The 11,753-nt window shown below is 39.6% G+C and overlaps 1 protein-coding gene across 4 annotated transcripts; it reads right to left on the bottom strand.

The window, feature by feature from the left end:
• Nucleotides 1-1,964: 1,964 nt before the first annotated feature.
• Nucleotides 1,965-11,750, bottom strand: Rwdd2b (RWD domain containing 2B). Of its 4 annotated transcripts, XM_076868112.2 has the most exons (7): nt 11,640-11,750; nt 10,609-10,726; nt 5,842-6,012; nt 4,094-4,320; nt 3,918-3,985; nt 3,448-3,810; nt 1,965-3,199 (listed from the first exon to the last, which is right to left on the bottom strand). In XM_076868112.2, exons 4-7 carry the CDS (start codon nt 4,298-4,300, stop codon nt 2,965-2,967), a joined length of 873 nt encoding a protein of 290 aa, XP_076724227.1. In that variant the 5' UTR covers nt 4,301-4,320; nt 5,842-6,012; nt 10,609-10,726; nt 11,640-11,750; the 3' UTR covers nt 1,965-2,964. The 4 variants fall into 4 exon arrangements, with proteins under 4 accessions (XP_076724227.1, XP_076724228.1, XP_076724225.1 ...); XM_076868113.2 differs by lacking the exon at nt 10,609-10,726; XM_076868110.2 differs by lacking the exons at nt 10,609-10,726; nt 11,640-11,750 and adding an exon at nt 8,725-8,910.
• Nucleotides 11,751-11,753: the final 3 nt, after the last annotated feature.

Below are 11,753 nucleotides of genomic sequence, written 5' to 3'. Positions count from 1 at the left end.
GAAAGGAGACTGGCTCGGAGCTGAAAGCACTGTGGAAAGGATGCCTGTCAGGGTTCCAGCCCTTGGCCAATGGACCGACAAACACCATGAGGGGGAGGAGGGTGCTGTTTGGCTATGCACCTTGAGGGCTAGAGGTGCTACTGGTTCAGCACATCGCCACTATACTTTTCTTGGAGCAATCACATATACACAGGGTAGTTTTCTCCAGTAAATCATGTCTTCCATGCTATCTCCAGGCATTTGCTGTGGCTTTTCCTGCAATCTACCCCCACTGCCCTGGCACAAGTGGGCTGTGGACTTGTCAGCTGCCTTGCAGTTTTTATGGAATTTCCCCAATGATTTTTGTTAGGTTTCCCTGATAAACATCTTTATTTTTAAAAAAAGATCAGTGTGGCTTTGTTTCTCAATTTAGATTTGTGGAACTAATCTTAGATTTCTTTTTTTGTTTCAGAGGACATAAGAGCTATTGCCTTTAACATTTAATTTCAGATTCTTATAGCTTTTATTTATTTATTTATTTATTTATTTTTTTTGAGAGAGAGAGAGAGAGAGAGAGAGAGAGAGAGATTTTTTAATATTTATTTTTTAGCTTTCGGCGGACACAACATCTCTGTTTGTATGTGGTGCTTAAGATCGAACCCGGGCCGCACACGTGCCAGGCGAGCGTGCTACCGCTTGAGCCACATCCCCAGCCCTCTTATAGCTTTTATTGTGTCTCTTACAATGTATAAGATAGGCAGGATCACCTAATTTGCTTTTTTTCTTTTGATGATTGCAATACTTTTTTTCTATTTTCAAAGGAATTTGTTATTCATGAGATTGGAAAATCTGTACTTCTCTTGTTGTTTATATCATAATATCTAAATTTGACAGGCGGTCTGTATTGGGGAAGAGAATTTACAAATCTTTTTTTTGTAGTCTATGTTTTTGTTACTTTCTTTAAAAATATTTTTAGTTATAGATGAACATAATATCTTTATTTTTTATGTGGTGCTGAGGATTGAACTCCTTGCCTCACCATGCTAGGTAAGTGCTCTGCCACTGAGCCACAATCCCAGCCTGTTTTTATTACTTTTGATGTTTATTTGTACATAACATTGTATTTTTAAAGATAATATGCAATGACTAATTCTGTTAAAAGTAATACATACATAATTTGGTCCCTTTGGTGGTCTCTAGGGATATCAAATTTTATCCAAATTTGGTAGTGGCTAGACACACAGATGGTTGGTATGGCTGTAAGAAATGGTATTTCTAGGGTGAATGACAGGGTTATCAGGAGGTGTGCAGCTAGGATACAATAAGGAGGTATAGAAGAGTACCGAAGACATGAAAATGGGCATTATTTTTTTTTTTGGTGGGGGGGGTACTAGGTATTGAACTCAGGGGCACTTACCCACTGAACCATATCCCTAGCCCTATTTTGTATTTTATTTAGAGACAGGGTCTTACTGAGTTGCTCAGCGCCTCAATTTTGCTGAAGCTGGCTTTGAACTCACAATCCTCCTGTCTCAGCCTCCCAAGCAACCGGGATTACAGGGTTGCACTACCGTGCAAATGCCATTCTGATTTCCATCTGTGTTTAGCCATCTTTATATTTAAGATCTGTCCACATTGCCTTGATCTCTTATTCCTTCTAACTTTTACATATTAACATATTATATATATTTTATCTACTGATTCACTCAGTGATGGGCACATGTACTGCCCCCAACAAAGGTAAACAATGCTTTATATCTCACTCCAACCCTAATCAAGTCTGACTCTTCAAGGAATATTCAACATATGGTTACCAATTAGCAATTAACAAGTATTTAATAAATACTTCTGGAACTGATTTACAGAGGACTCAAACATCAGGCAGTGTGTTTATTTGACTCTAGGTCAATTTGCCAAAAATTAATTTCCAGAAAGTCACTTCTAGAATAAAAATATTTGTCAAAATTCAAATTGCCAAAATTCTCTAAATTACCAATTTGATACGATCAGTTGAAAAGTACAAGCTCTATTTATACCTCAGCCTTCTGTGAGGCAAGCCCAGGAGCAGGGGCAAACCATAAGTATACTAAACTGAAGACGAACTACAAAACAACTAAGAAAAACTTCACTATCAGTATTTCAAGTGGTGGGGGTAGACACTGATCTAAATCTTTGAAGAAATCAAAATCTATTCGCAAACTAGCTTTCAGCTGCTAGTAACAAGAAATAAAATTAATAGAAATTTAAATAAAACTGGTTTTATTTCATAATAAGGTATCTACAAATAGTCAGAGGATGGTACTGGATCAGCAGACCAACATGATGAGCACTGGTATCTCTTTGGTTCCCATGATCTTTCCTTTCTCATTTGAAAGGACCATTCCAGCTTCTTCCATAACTTCAGTATTTGTTTCAAAAATAGGGAAAAAGATGGCTTAGCCACTTTTATCACTTCTATTTGAGAAGCAAATCTTTCCCAGAAATCCTGCAAATGTGTCCCAAGGCTACCTGTAGCTGCAACAGAGGCTGCGAAGGTGAGCAGTTAAGCTTTCCCAACTTCTTTATTGATAGCAGGTAAAGGAAAAGGGGATGTTGGGAATGGCTGAGAAGTTGGGCTACCAACTTGTAATAACTTGTCATTATATAAGTAATTTCTTTTTCAAAATCGGTAGTTTTTATGTCAAGAAATTTCTGTTGATAATTTAAAGGTTAAAAATTCTTTAAATCATGACATTTTCATCAACTACACTTCCTTTTCTTGCTTTATTTTTACCCTTACATGCAAGTGCTCCAACAGAAAGCTACACCCCCAGCCCTTTTTTAGTTTTTAGCTTGGAACTTGTGATCCTCCTGCCTCAGTTTCCTTAGTCACTGGGAATATAGGTGTGTGCCACTGCACTCAACTTATAACTACTTCATCTCTCAAGAAAGAGTGGGAAAAAACAAAGTCAACAGTGACAAAATACAAAAAACTCTTCTCCTTAGTTACTGTCCTTCTACACCAAAAAACATCTGGAAAACATCCCCACATCCTTTGGCATTTAAGAACTGATACAGCTGACCAAAATCCATGTGGTTTCCTCTGGCTCCATTAACACTGAATACTTTTTCTTCAAAAATGGAAAATCTCCTTTGTCTTTCCATTTCATCATTTGTACCATCAAAAGGAATGTCTTCTCTATGGCGAATTAAGATTCTCTTCCAGTTTAATTTTCTGAGTCTGAAAAGAAATTTTCAAAGTGGAAATTTTCAAAATTGTGTTGAATATTCTATAGCATTAAAAACAGAAGTTATAAAACAGTTTAGCAAATGTCCTATCTTATAAGCAAAGATATCTTTTTTTTTCCTTAAGTTTACTTTTATCTCATTGGTGTTTATTTTAATCAGCTATGATTCTGGTTGTGATCCTAACCAAAACCTCATTTACTGCTGTTATTGACATGATATATAAACTATGTGAAAGCAAACCTTGACCAGAATTCTTCACAGGCACTTTGTGGACCTTCCACACAAACAACACCAGGTTTTCCAGGCATACTAAATCCAGACAGGGAAAGCTCCTTGGCCCACTCTAGAATATTCTTTCTTTTGCATTTGTTGTAGATGTGATGGCTGTAGATCCAAAGTCTTGTAAGAATGGGATCAACTGGCTGGACTGCACTTTCTGTGGTGGGGGAAGATGGGACATCTTTGCTGACATAGCCTGAGGCGTGTTCTCTAACCCATTCAGTGGCATTCAATATACAGACATCTCCTTGACAATTCTCCTGTAGGTATGCAGTCAGATCTGTGTTCAGCTGGGTCTGCTGGGATCTACTTAATAATACTGATCTGATGGAAAAGAAGGGGGAAAAATTAAATCAATTTTCTTGGAAAAGAAAACTCAAGAACTGCTTTTATTCTGATGACTTTTGACTTCTAAAATTAGTATAACATACCTGACAGTAATTTCAGGCAGAACTTCAGGGTACTTAAAGGGAAGAATGCAGGCCAGAGAAAATATCTCCTGAGAAGAGCAAGAAGAAAGACAAAGGAAAAGAGGGAAAAGAATGCCGTAAGTGTTACTGTTAAGTCTTGGCATGTTCTAATTCTTACCAAAACAAAGTTGAATTACCATTGATTTCTCAGATATGTCTAGGTTCATATTGATGGTATAGTAAACTTTTGAAGATCGCTCCTCCATAGTCTTCTTTTCAATACAATCTTTCAGTTCCGCTAAAGCCAGTTGGTCATTCACTATGAGCTCATTCTCCCCAGGAAACATACTGGCCAGCAGGTCTAACTCAGAGAGCTGGGCCTCTGCTTGCTCTATCTCAATCATTTTTGGACATCTGTAAGTTTCTAAGGAGGTAAGAATAAGAGAGATAATTTACATAAACAATCTTGAGAGAACTCAATAGATTAACATGGGTACTTCCAAAAGGTACTTGATTTTTCATAAAATAAGAAATTTAATCAATCTTTCCCCTCCTTATTCTACTTTCAGATGTACTATGCTTAAGACCAAAAATGTGGGGGCAATCCAGTGAGAGACATACTATTCTAATAATAACTAAATTCCTTTGTTCTTCCTATTATCTATATAGTACATCTGGTATTTTCAGCTACCACAATGACCAACTTCATTGAAGTAAACAAATTACAGTCCAAAAGCTATACCAATTATATATCCAGAAGACAGGAAACCTAGGATGAATAAATGAGAAAGAGAATTTAGTTATGTGTATGGTTAACTTCTTTTTAGAAAATAAAGAAGAGCAAGTAATGGCTAATCATTCCACAGCTCAAGTAATCCCTGTTAACATTTTTAAAGTTAGGATCGAAGGTTAGGAACTTAGCAGTGAGACCCTGTCTCAGAGTAAAAAAATCAAAAGCATGCCTGGCACAGTGGTACATGCCTGTAATCTTAGTGGCTTGAGAGGCTGAGGCAGGAGGATCATGAGTTCAAAGCCAGCCTCAGCAATGGTGAGGCGCTAACCAACTCAGTAAGACCTTGTCTCTAAATAAAATATAAAATAGGGTTGGAGATGTGGCTCAGTGGGTAAGTGCCCCTGAGTTCAATCCCAGGTATCTCGCCCCAACCAAAAAAACAAAAACACAACAAAAAACCAGGGTTGGGATGTAGCTCAGTGGTAAAGTGCTCCTGGGTTAAATCCCCAGTATCTCCACCAACACAAAGTACAAAGTACAAATTCAAATGACAGAAGAAAATTAAAACACGAAGATAAAGCCTTCTGCAGGTGGCCTCTTTCTTTCCCTAAGTCTACACCAAAGCAGAGTTTTGATGTTTCATATCAGAAAACTAAAGATGTTAATTAAATCATTGCATAGAATAAGAAAAATAATCAGAAATGACTCAAATGTTCAACAATAGGACACTAGTTTAATAAATATACATGCAAACAAGAAAATATTATGAGGTCATTAAAAATGTCTATTGTCATTGATGTTCATGACATACAGTTACCTGAAAAAAAGTAGCTAGAACAATGTGTGTATATATATCTATATCTATATATATCCCACAGTATTCACATATATATTTTATATATATTATTATAGTCACATATTATGTGTGTGTGTGTGTATACACACACACACACACACACACTCATATATATATTTTTTTCCTTTCATTGCTAGGGATCTAACCCAGGGCCTCATGCTATATTATTATTTTATACTTGTATATGCATGGAAAAGAGTTAGAAATGAATTCACCAATTAATGTTGGTTGAAAGGGGTTGAAGGAAGAAGGAAATTTTGTCATTAGCATGTACTACCTCTAAATTGAGCAGAGAAAAAGAATGATTACTCTTTTGAAAAAAACACCTCATTGCTACACAGGAAAACTTAGCTTACCTTCTTTAAAAGATTTTATTTTGTGAAATCAAACATCATTATTTAAATCAGTGGTGTCTTCATATCATTCTTGTTCATCTTTGGTAAAAGTTTATCAAGCAGCTATTATATGTAAAGCTTTGACCTTCATGTCTTCCTGGCATTACTTAGTTTGAAGATCAGGATACACATCTAATAGGATACAAAAGTAACAACAAAAAGGTTGTATTAAATGACATAGGTATTATCATAGGAATAACATGAGCACATAATCAATGAAATGGGCCCAAAAAAGGGTAAGATTTGAGGAAGAAGGCAGGATCTGAGCTGAACCTTCATGAAAGTGTAAGACACAGATAGGTGAAGAAGCATATGGAGGAGAGCTTCTGGAAGTAAGTAATCAAGTAATGCCTGTTAACATTTTTAAAGTTAGGATCACAGGTTCGAGGCTAGTCTTTGAGGTGGGAAAGCAGCACAGCTAAGTGATGAAGGTTGTAGCCTCCCCAAGCACAAGTAAAACAGTACAGTTATCTTGGTACTCAAGGGGGGTTGGTTCCAGGATGCCCTGCAGATACTATACTCTATACTCCAGGGATTCTTTTTTTTTTAAATTTATATTTATTTATTTAACAAAAAATTACCTAAAAATTCCCAATTTTATTCACTAAGCTTTTGATATTTTATATAACTATTTTTGTTTTCCTTTTAAATATCTATTTACTTTTCATTTATTCCTGTTTATCAATAATTCCTTTGTCTAATAGCTTCACTCAGATATATTCAAAATATATTTAAAAGCCACTAATTATAATGTAGGCATTGATGTTTAAATATTACATTCCAGGGATTCTCAAGTATTGCCGCAGTCTGGCTGGGCACAAATCATGAGCCACTCAAGCAGGAACAAACTTTATTTCCGAACTCCCACAGCATTCCCCCGCACACTCCCCGGGAACTCTCCCGAATGCCACCCACAGGGCTCCTCCAGGAACACACCACACACCAAGCGGACCCACTCTCGGAACCCTGCAAGAACTCAAAGGGAACTCCAAAGTAGCGGGCGCCCGAGGCAGCAAGAGCCATCCTATTACCGGACAGTACACGTCTAATATACAATTGAATACACAACCTGTTTCCATCCAACACCATCTTAATGGCTCACCTCTCAACCATACTTCTGGTAAAATGCCAGGGACAATTCCGACTCGGCTGTGACTCTCAGCAAAGTATAAAATGATATGGCACTTTCATATAACCTACACAATCCTCCTATATGCTCTAAATCATCTCTAGATCATTTTTAACACTCCATACAATGTAAAGGCCGTGTGAATAGCTGTTGTTTAGGGAATAATGACAAAAAAGTCTAAAAGAATCTGTTCATAGAGGCATAACTTTTTTTCCTGGATATTTTTAATCTATAATTGGTTTCAATCTGTAACTGGTTCCATGGACATGGAACCCACAGATATGGAGGGACGACTGTACACACCTGAATTTATGCCTTCCTCACAATCCCAACTACCAAGATCTAATTCAGGGGCTCATTGTTATGATTATTTTCTTTTTGCTTGTCCTCTAAATCCATTCTTAGTCCTTATCTCTGCCCTGAACTCTAGGCAGCTGACCTCTATAGCCTGAAAGCATCTTATCCCTCTGCCTTTTGTGGTTGGGTTCAGTCTATGTGCTCACAGGACATGGGAGAATGGGAAGAGAAAGAGGCCAGGGTATTTTTTCATTCTTCCTTCTTTGCTTTGGTAGGATTCTGACCATGGTTGAAGCTCTTGAAGACCACAGTTTCTTCAGGCATTCCTTTTGTCCCTGGTCCAGCAGGCTTTTGCACTTGGGGACTGTAATTGTTCCTTTGAACTTGGCCACAGGATTTACTGATGAATTACATGAGCTGCATAAGAACGACTCTGTGATTTAAGCTAATGGATGGTAAGATTTTCTATTTACTTGGATGGGGAAGATTATGGAAATTGAAATTTGGTTTTCAACAAATCAAGTAATAAGTCTATTAAGATACCTTTAAATAGAGATGTCCAACAGGCAGGTAGATATATGATTTTGGAGTTTATTAGAGATTTAGCTGAGGTGTAATTTTGAAAGTCAAGGCTAATTTTTTAAAAAATCTTTTTTTTTTTTTTTTTTTTTTTTTTGGTACTGAGGATTTAACTCTGGGGTGCTCAATCCTCTGGTGAGCTAAATCCTCAGCCCTTTTTAATTTTTAAAGACAGGGGCTCGCTAAATTGCGGAGACTGGCTTCGAACTTGCAACCCTCCTGCCTCAGCCTCCTGAGTCGCTGGAATTACAGGAGTGCACCAACCACATCCAGCTACCTACACTTATTTCAAGCTATGTATTTGTTTAAAGTCAGCCAGGAGGGAGTGAAGTTTGGAGAGGATCTCATGAGTTTGGGGAAGACAAACTGAAATTAGCAAAGAAGCACGCAACCACCCGTGATTGGGTCAAACAGGGGAGTGAGGTCACAGGTTAAGGCACTTATTTGACAACTTATTTTCTTTGACGAGAAAACCCCCCAAAGAACTCTCTTACCCAAGATTTCAGTAATTGCTGTTAAAATGTATAACGAAACACGAGTCTCCGGAGTGGAACCAGCTCTCCTAGCACCTTAGCTTTTCAAAACACAGGGTTCTGATTGATCAAGTCGCGACGTTTCCCAGTAATTGCGCTGCGGGAAGACGCCGTCGCTCCTGATTGGGTCTTCTGAGAGGCTATAGGCGGGACTAGGAAACGGCGAGGTGGGTTTGGACCAATGAGTGGACTCGCAGAGCGAGGGAAGGCGGTCTTATCACGTACTAAGTTCCAGGAAGTTGGTGTGACCTCTCCGCTGGGAAGACTCTCAGTCCCCTTTACCAGTGCCCCCGCCGAGAGACTCACCTAGAACCGTGGCTCCATCGCTGCTGTAAGCCCGGATTTCCTGGCTTACTTATCCCCTCGGGAGACAAAGTTCCAGGGCTGGGCGACTGAAGCTTCAGCCGGTCCTGCGGGGCGGCCTGGGAAAAATGGGACAGCGCTCTCCGTACTAACGCCAACGCGCGCGAGGCTTCGAGTTCCGGAAGTCATAACTGTCCTGACCTTTTGGTCCGGAATGCGGCCGCGTGTTTTCTCCTCTGCACTTGGAACTGCATAGTTCTTTGACCCCGCAGGTGCTTCTGTGTCGCAGTTTTCAGTCTTGTATTTCTCCACCCCAACCTCATTGTCATTTCCCAGTTGCTGTCACTGTCGGAGTGACCCGGGCAGCAGTTAGTAGGGCCAGGATTGGTCCTTTAAAGTAAAGCTCCTCAAACGCGAACAACGTCAGGTCGGGATTAGGTAGGTGATATTGGGGGAGAAATCCCAGATTGTGCGTTTCTAATCTATTCCCTTGACCCTGAACCAGAGTAGCAAGACAATAGGGAGACTGGAGAGGGGATAGATGTCGGCGTGGCAACCTTAAGTGTTCTTGTCCAGTAATCAAGGTAGGAGGAACCATATCCATCCACAGATTTGTCCCTGTTAATGGAAGGACCGTTTGAAGGAGACTCCCAACACGAGAATAGTTAGAAACGTTTTTGTCTTCCCTGCCCAACTACGTGCACTACACTTTTATGATGTATTATAATTTTATGAATGTCAAGATTTGAAAACATTCAATTTAGATATAACTGCTAACTTTAACAACTTTTTTAAAAAATAAAAATGATAATACACAGGTATTCATAATTATATCCTTTTTTTTTTTACTTGGTGTTTTGATTGGGCATTTTTCATGCCATTATATAATCTACTTCTAACTTTTATTATGAAAAATTTTAAGCATAAACAAAGAGAATTTTATAGTGAAAATTTTGCAGTGCAATTCTCAAGAAAGGATTCCCCTTGTTCACTTAGCAATTCTGAAGACATTTTGGGTTATCACAGCTGGAAAGATGCTACTGGAATCTCCTATGTAAAGACAATGAAAGTTCATCAACTTCTTGCCATTCAGATGATATTCTTTTAAAGCAAAGATAAGGTTGATAAGGTTGCCAGGCGCAGTGGCACACACCTGTAATCCCAGATGCTGGGGAGGCTGAGATAGGAGGATCCTGAGTTCAAAGCCAGCCTCAGCATACTTATGTAACCTAACTCCTACTAAGATATAGCACATTACTACCACTTCAGAAAAGTTCTTTCAAGCTTTTTCCTAGTCAGTTCATGCTCAACTTCCCGCAAAGGCAACCACTGTTGTGATGTTTTGTCCCAGTCTCGATGGGCAAAAGGTGCTAAGTCAAGGAGAAATAAAGAATGTCGACATGGTTCTGCCATTTTCAATGCTTTTTTTACTCAAATCATTCAATACAATTTCACTCTATAGATTCTTTTTTTTTTTTTAAAGAGAGAATGAGAGAGGAGAGAGAGAGAGAATTTTTAATATTTATTTTTTAGTTATCGGTGGATACAACATCTTTGTTTGTATGTGGTGCTGAGGATCGAACCCGGGCCGCATGCATGCCAGGCGAGCGTGCTACTGCTTGAGCCACATCCCCAGCCCCTCTATAGATTCTTAGTCAAGAAAAATGACAATCCTTAATGCTAGGCACTGCAATAGACAAAATCAATTCATAGCAAACAATTCTAGATAAATTCACAGTGAACAATTCTAGATTAATTAATTCTAAGCACTGAAAATACACTTAATCATGACAGGCTTATGACAGACATTCCCTCTGCGTGCTAAGTTCAAGTGTTAGATCAAAAGTCTCAAGCCTTAGGTTTTAAGTCCAGCAGATGCACACTCACTCAGACAATGTTGATCAGGTCAGGAACCAAGACAGGCTTCTCCTTAGGTGAAGCTGACCGCCAGTCGAGGAGATGGCCCTAAGGAGAAGTTGAGGCTCTCACCAGGGTCAAGATGTGGCTGTAGAGTTTTAGAGCAGTGAGGAAGATGCAGAGGATCAGCAAACGATGAGAAGTGTTGGGATGTCAGTGCAAGTCCTCATCAGACTCTCAGCGTAATGGCATCAGTTTTGGCTGGCTGAATGTCTATTCATTTGCTCTTTTATACTAAATTTTGAGGCTTTTGACCCCCGCCCCCTTTCAGTCCTTAACAGCTGCCACTGGATTTCTCAATGACATTTATGTGGGGTTGAAACAGCTGGTCTGGTGGTCCCCACCCTAATCTTTTCGCCTTTCCCTCTTATCGTGCACTTTTTCCTCTAAAAGGTGGAGGACAGCCGGCCTGAGGCTTCACTCTGAGCTAATCAGGGTGGTGAGAAATGACTTGTTTGTGCCTGAGGGCTACACAGGGCCGCTCCAGTAGGAATGCCTGGTGAGACTGCAGGTTTCAAACAGGAGTTCTTAAAATGGAGTGGCTTAGGTTCAAGCCCAAGGCCACGCTCATATTCCCCTACCATAATTAGTTTTGTCTGGTCTAGAACTTAAGCTAGTTCAATCATACAGTAGGTAATTCTGTGTATACTTTAAGTATCATAAAGATACATCCATGTTCTTGTGTGTATAGGTAGTTTCTTTTGGTTGTGGTTGTTTAGTTTTCCAGGTACAAACACATGGGTTTTCCAGAAACCTCCGAGATGCAAGTGGTCCAGTTGAAACAGAGCTTCTGACTTTCTTCAGGCTGGAGAATGGAAACTAAACAACTACCTTCATGCCCAGACCTGTGACTCGGCCCAGAAACCCACAACCTGGGCTGTGCAACACGTTGATCCAACGGCATAAATTTCGTTTTTACCGTTCAGAAGGCTCCGAATCACAGACCACCACCAGTTACCCACGCTTTCAGAAAGACTTAATTTACTTCATAGATAACCCACCCAGGAAAAACTTCATTCGCGACATCTCCGCACTACTGCGCGCCAGCTTCCGGCGAGGATTACACAGAGGCGCGCGTCAATCAGCGTCTGCGAGGCCAACCCCGGGCCGAGTGG

This window comes from Callospermophilus lateralis, chromosome 10, assembly GCF_048772815.1.
Source record: "Callospermophilus lateralis isolate mCalLat2 chromosome 10, mCalLat2.hap1, whole genome shotgun sequence".
Classification (NCBI taxonomy): Eukaryota; Metazoa; Chordata; class Mammalia; order Rodentia; family Sciuridae; genus Callospermophilus; species Callospermophilus lateralis.
The sequence above is the reverse complement of the archived record's forward strand: the minus strand, read 5'-3'. Positions and strand labels throughout refer to the sequence as shown.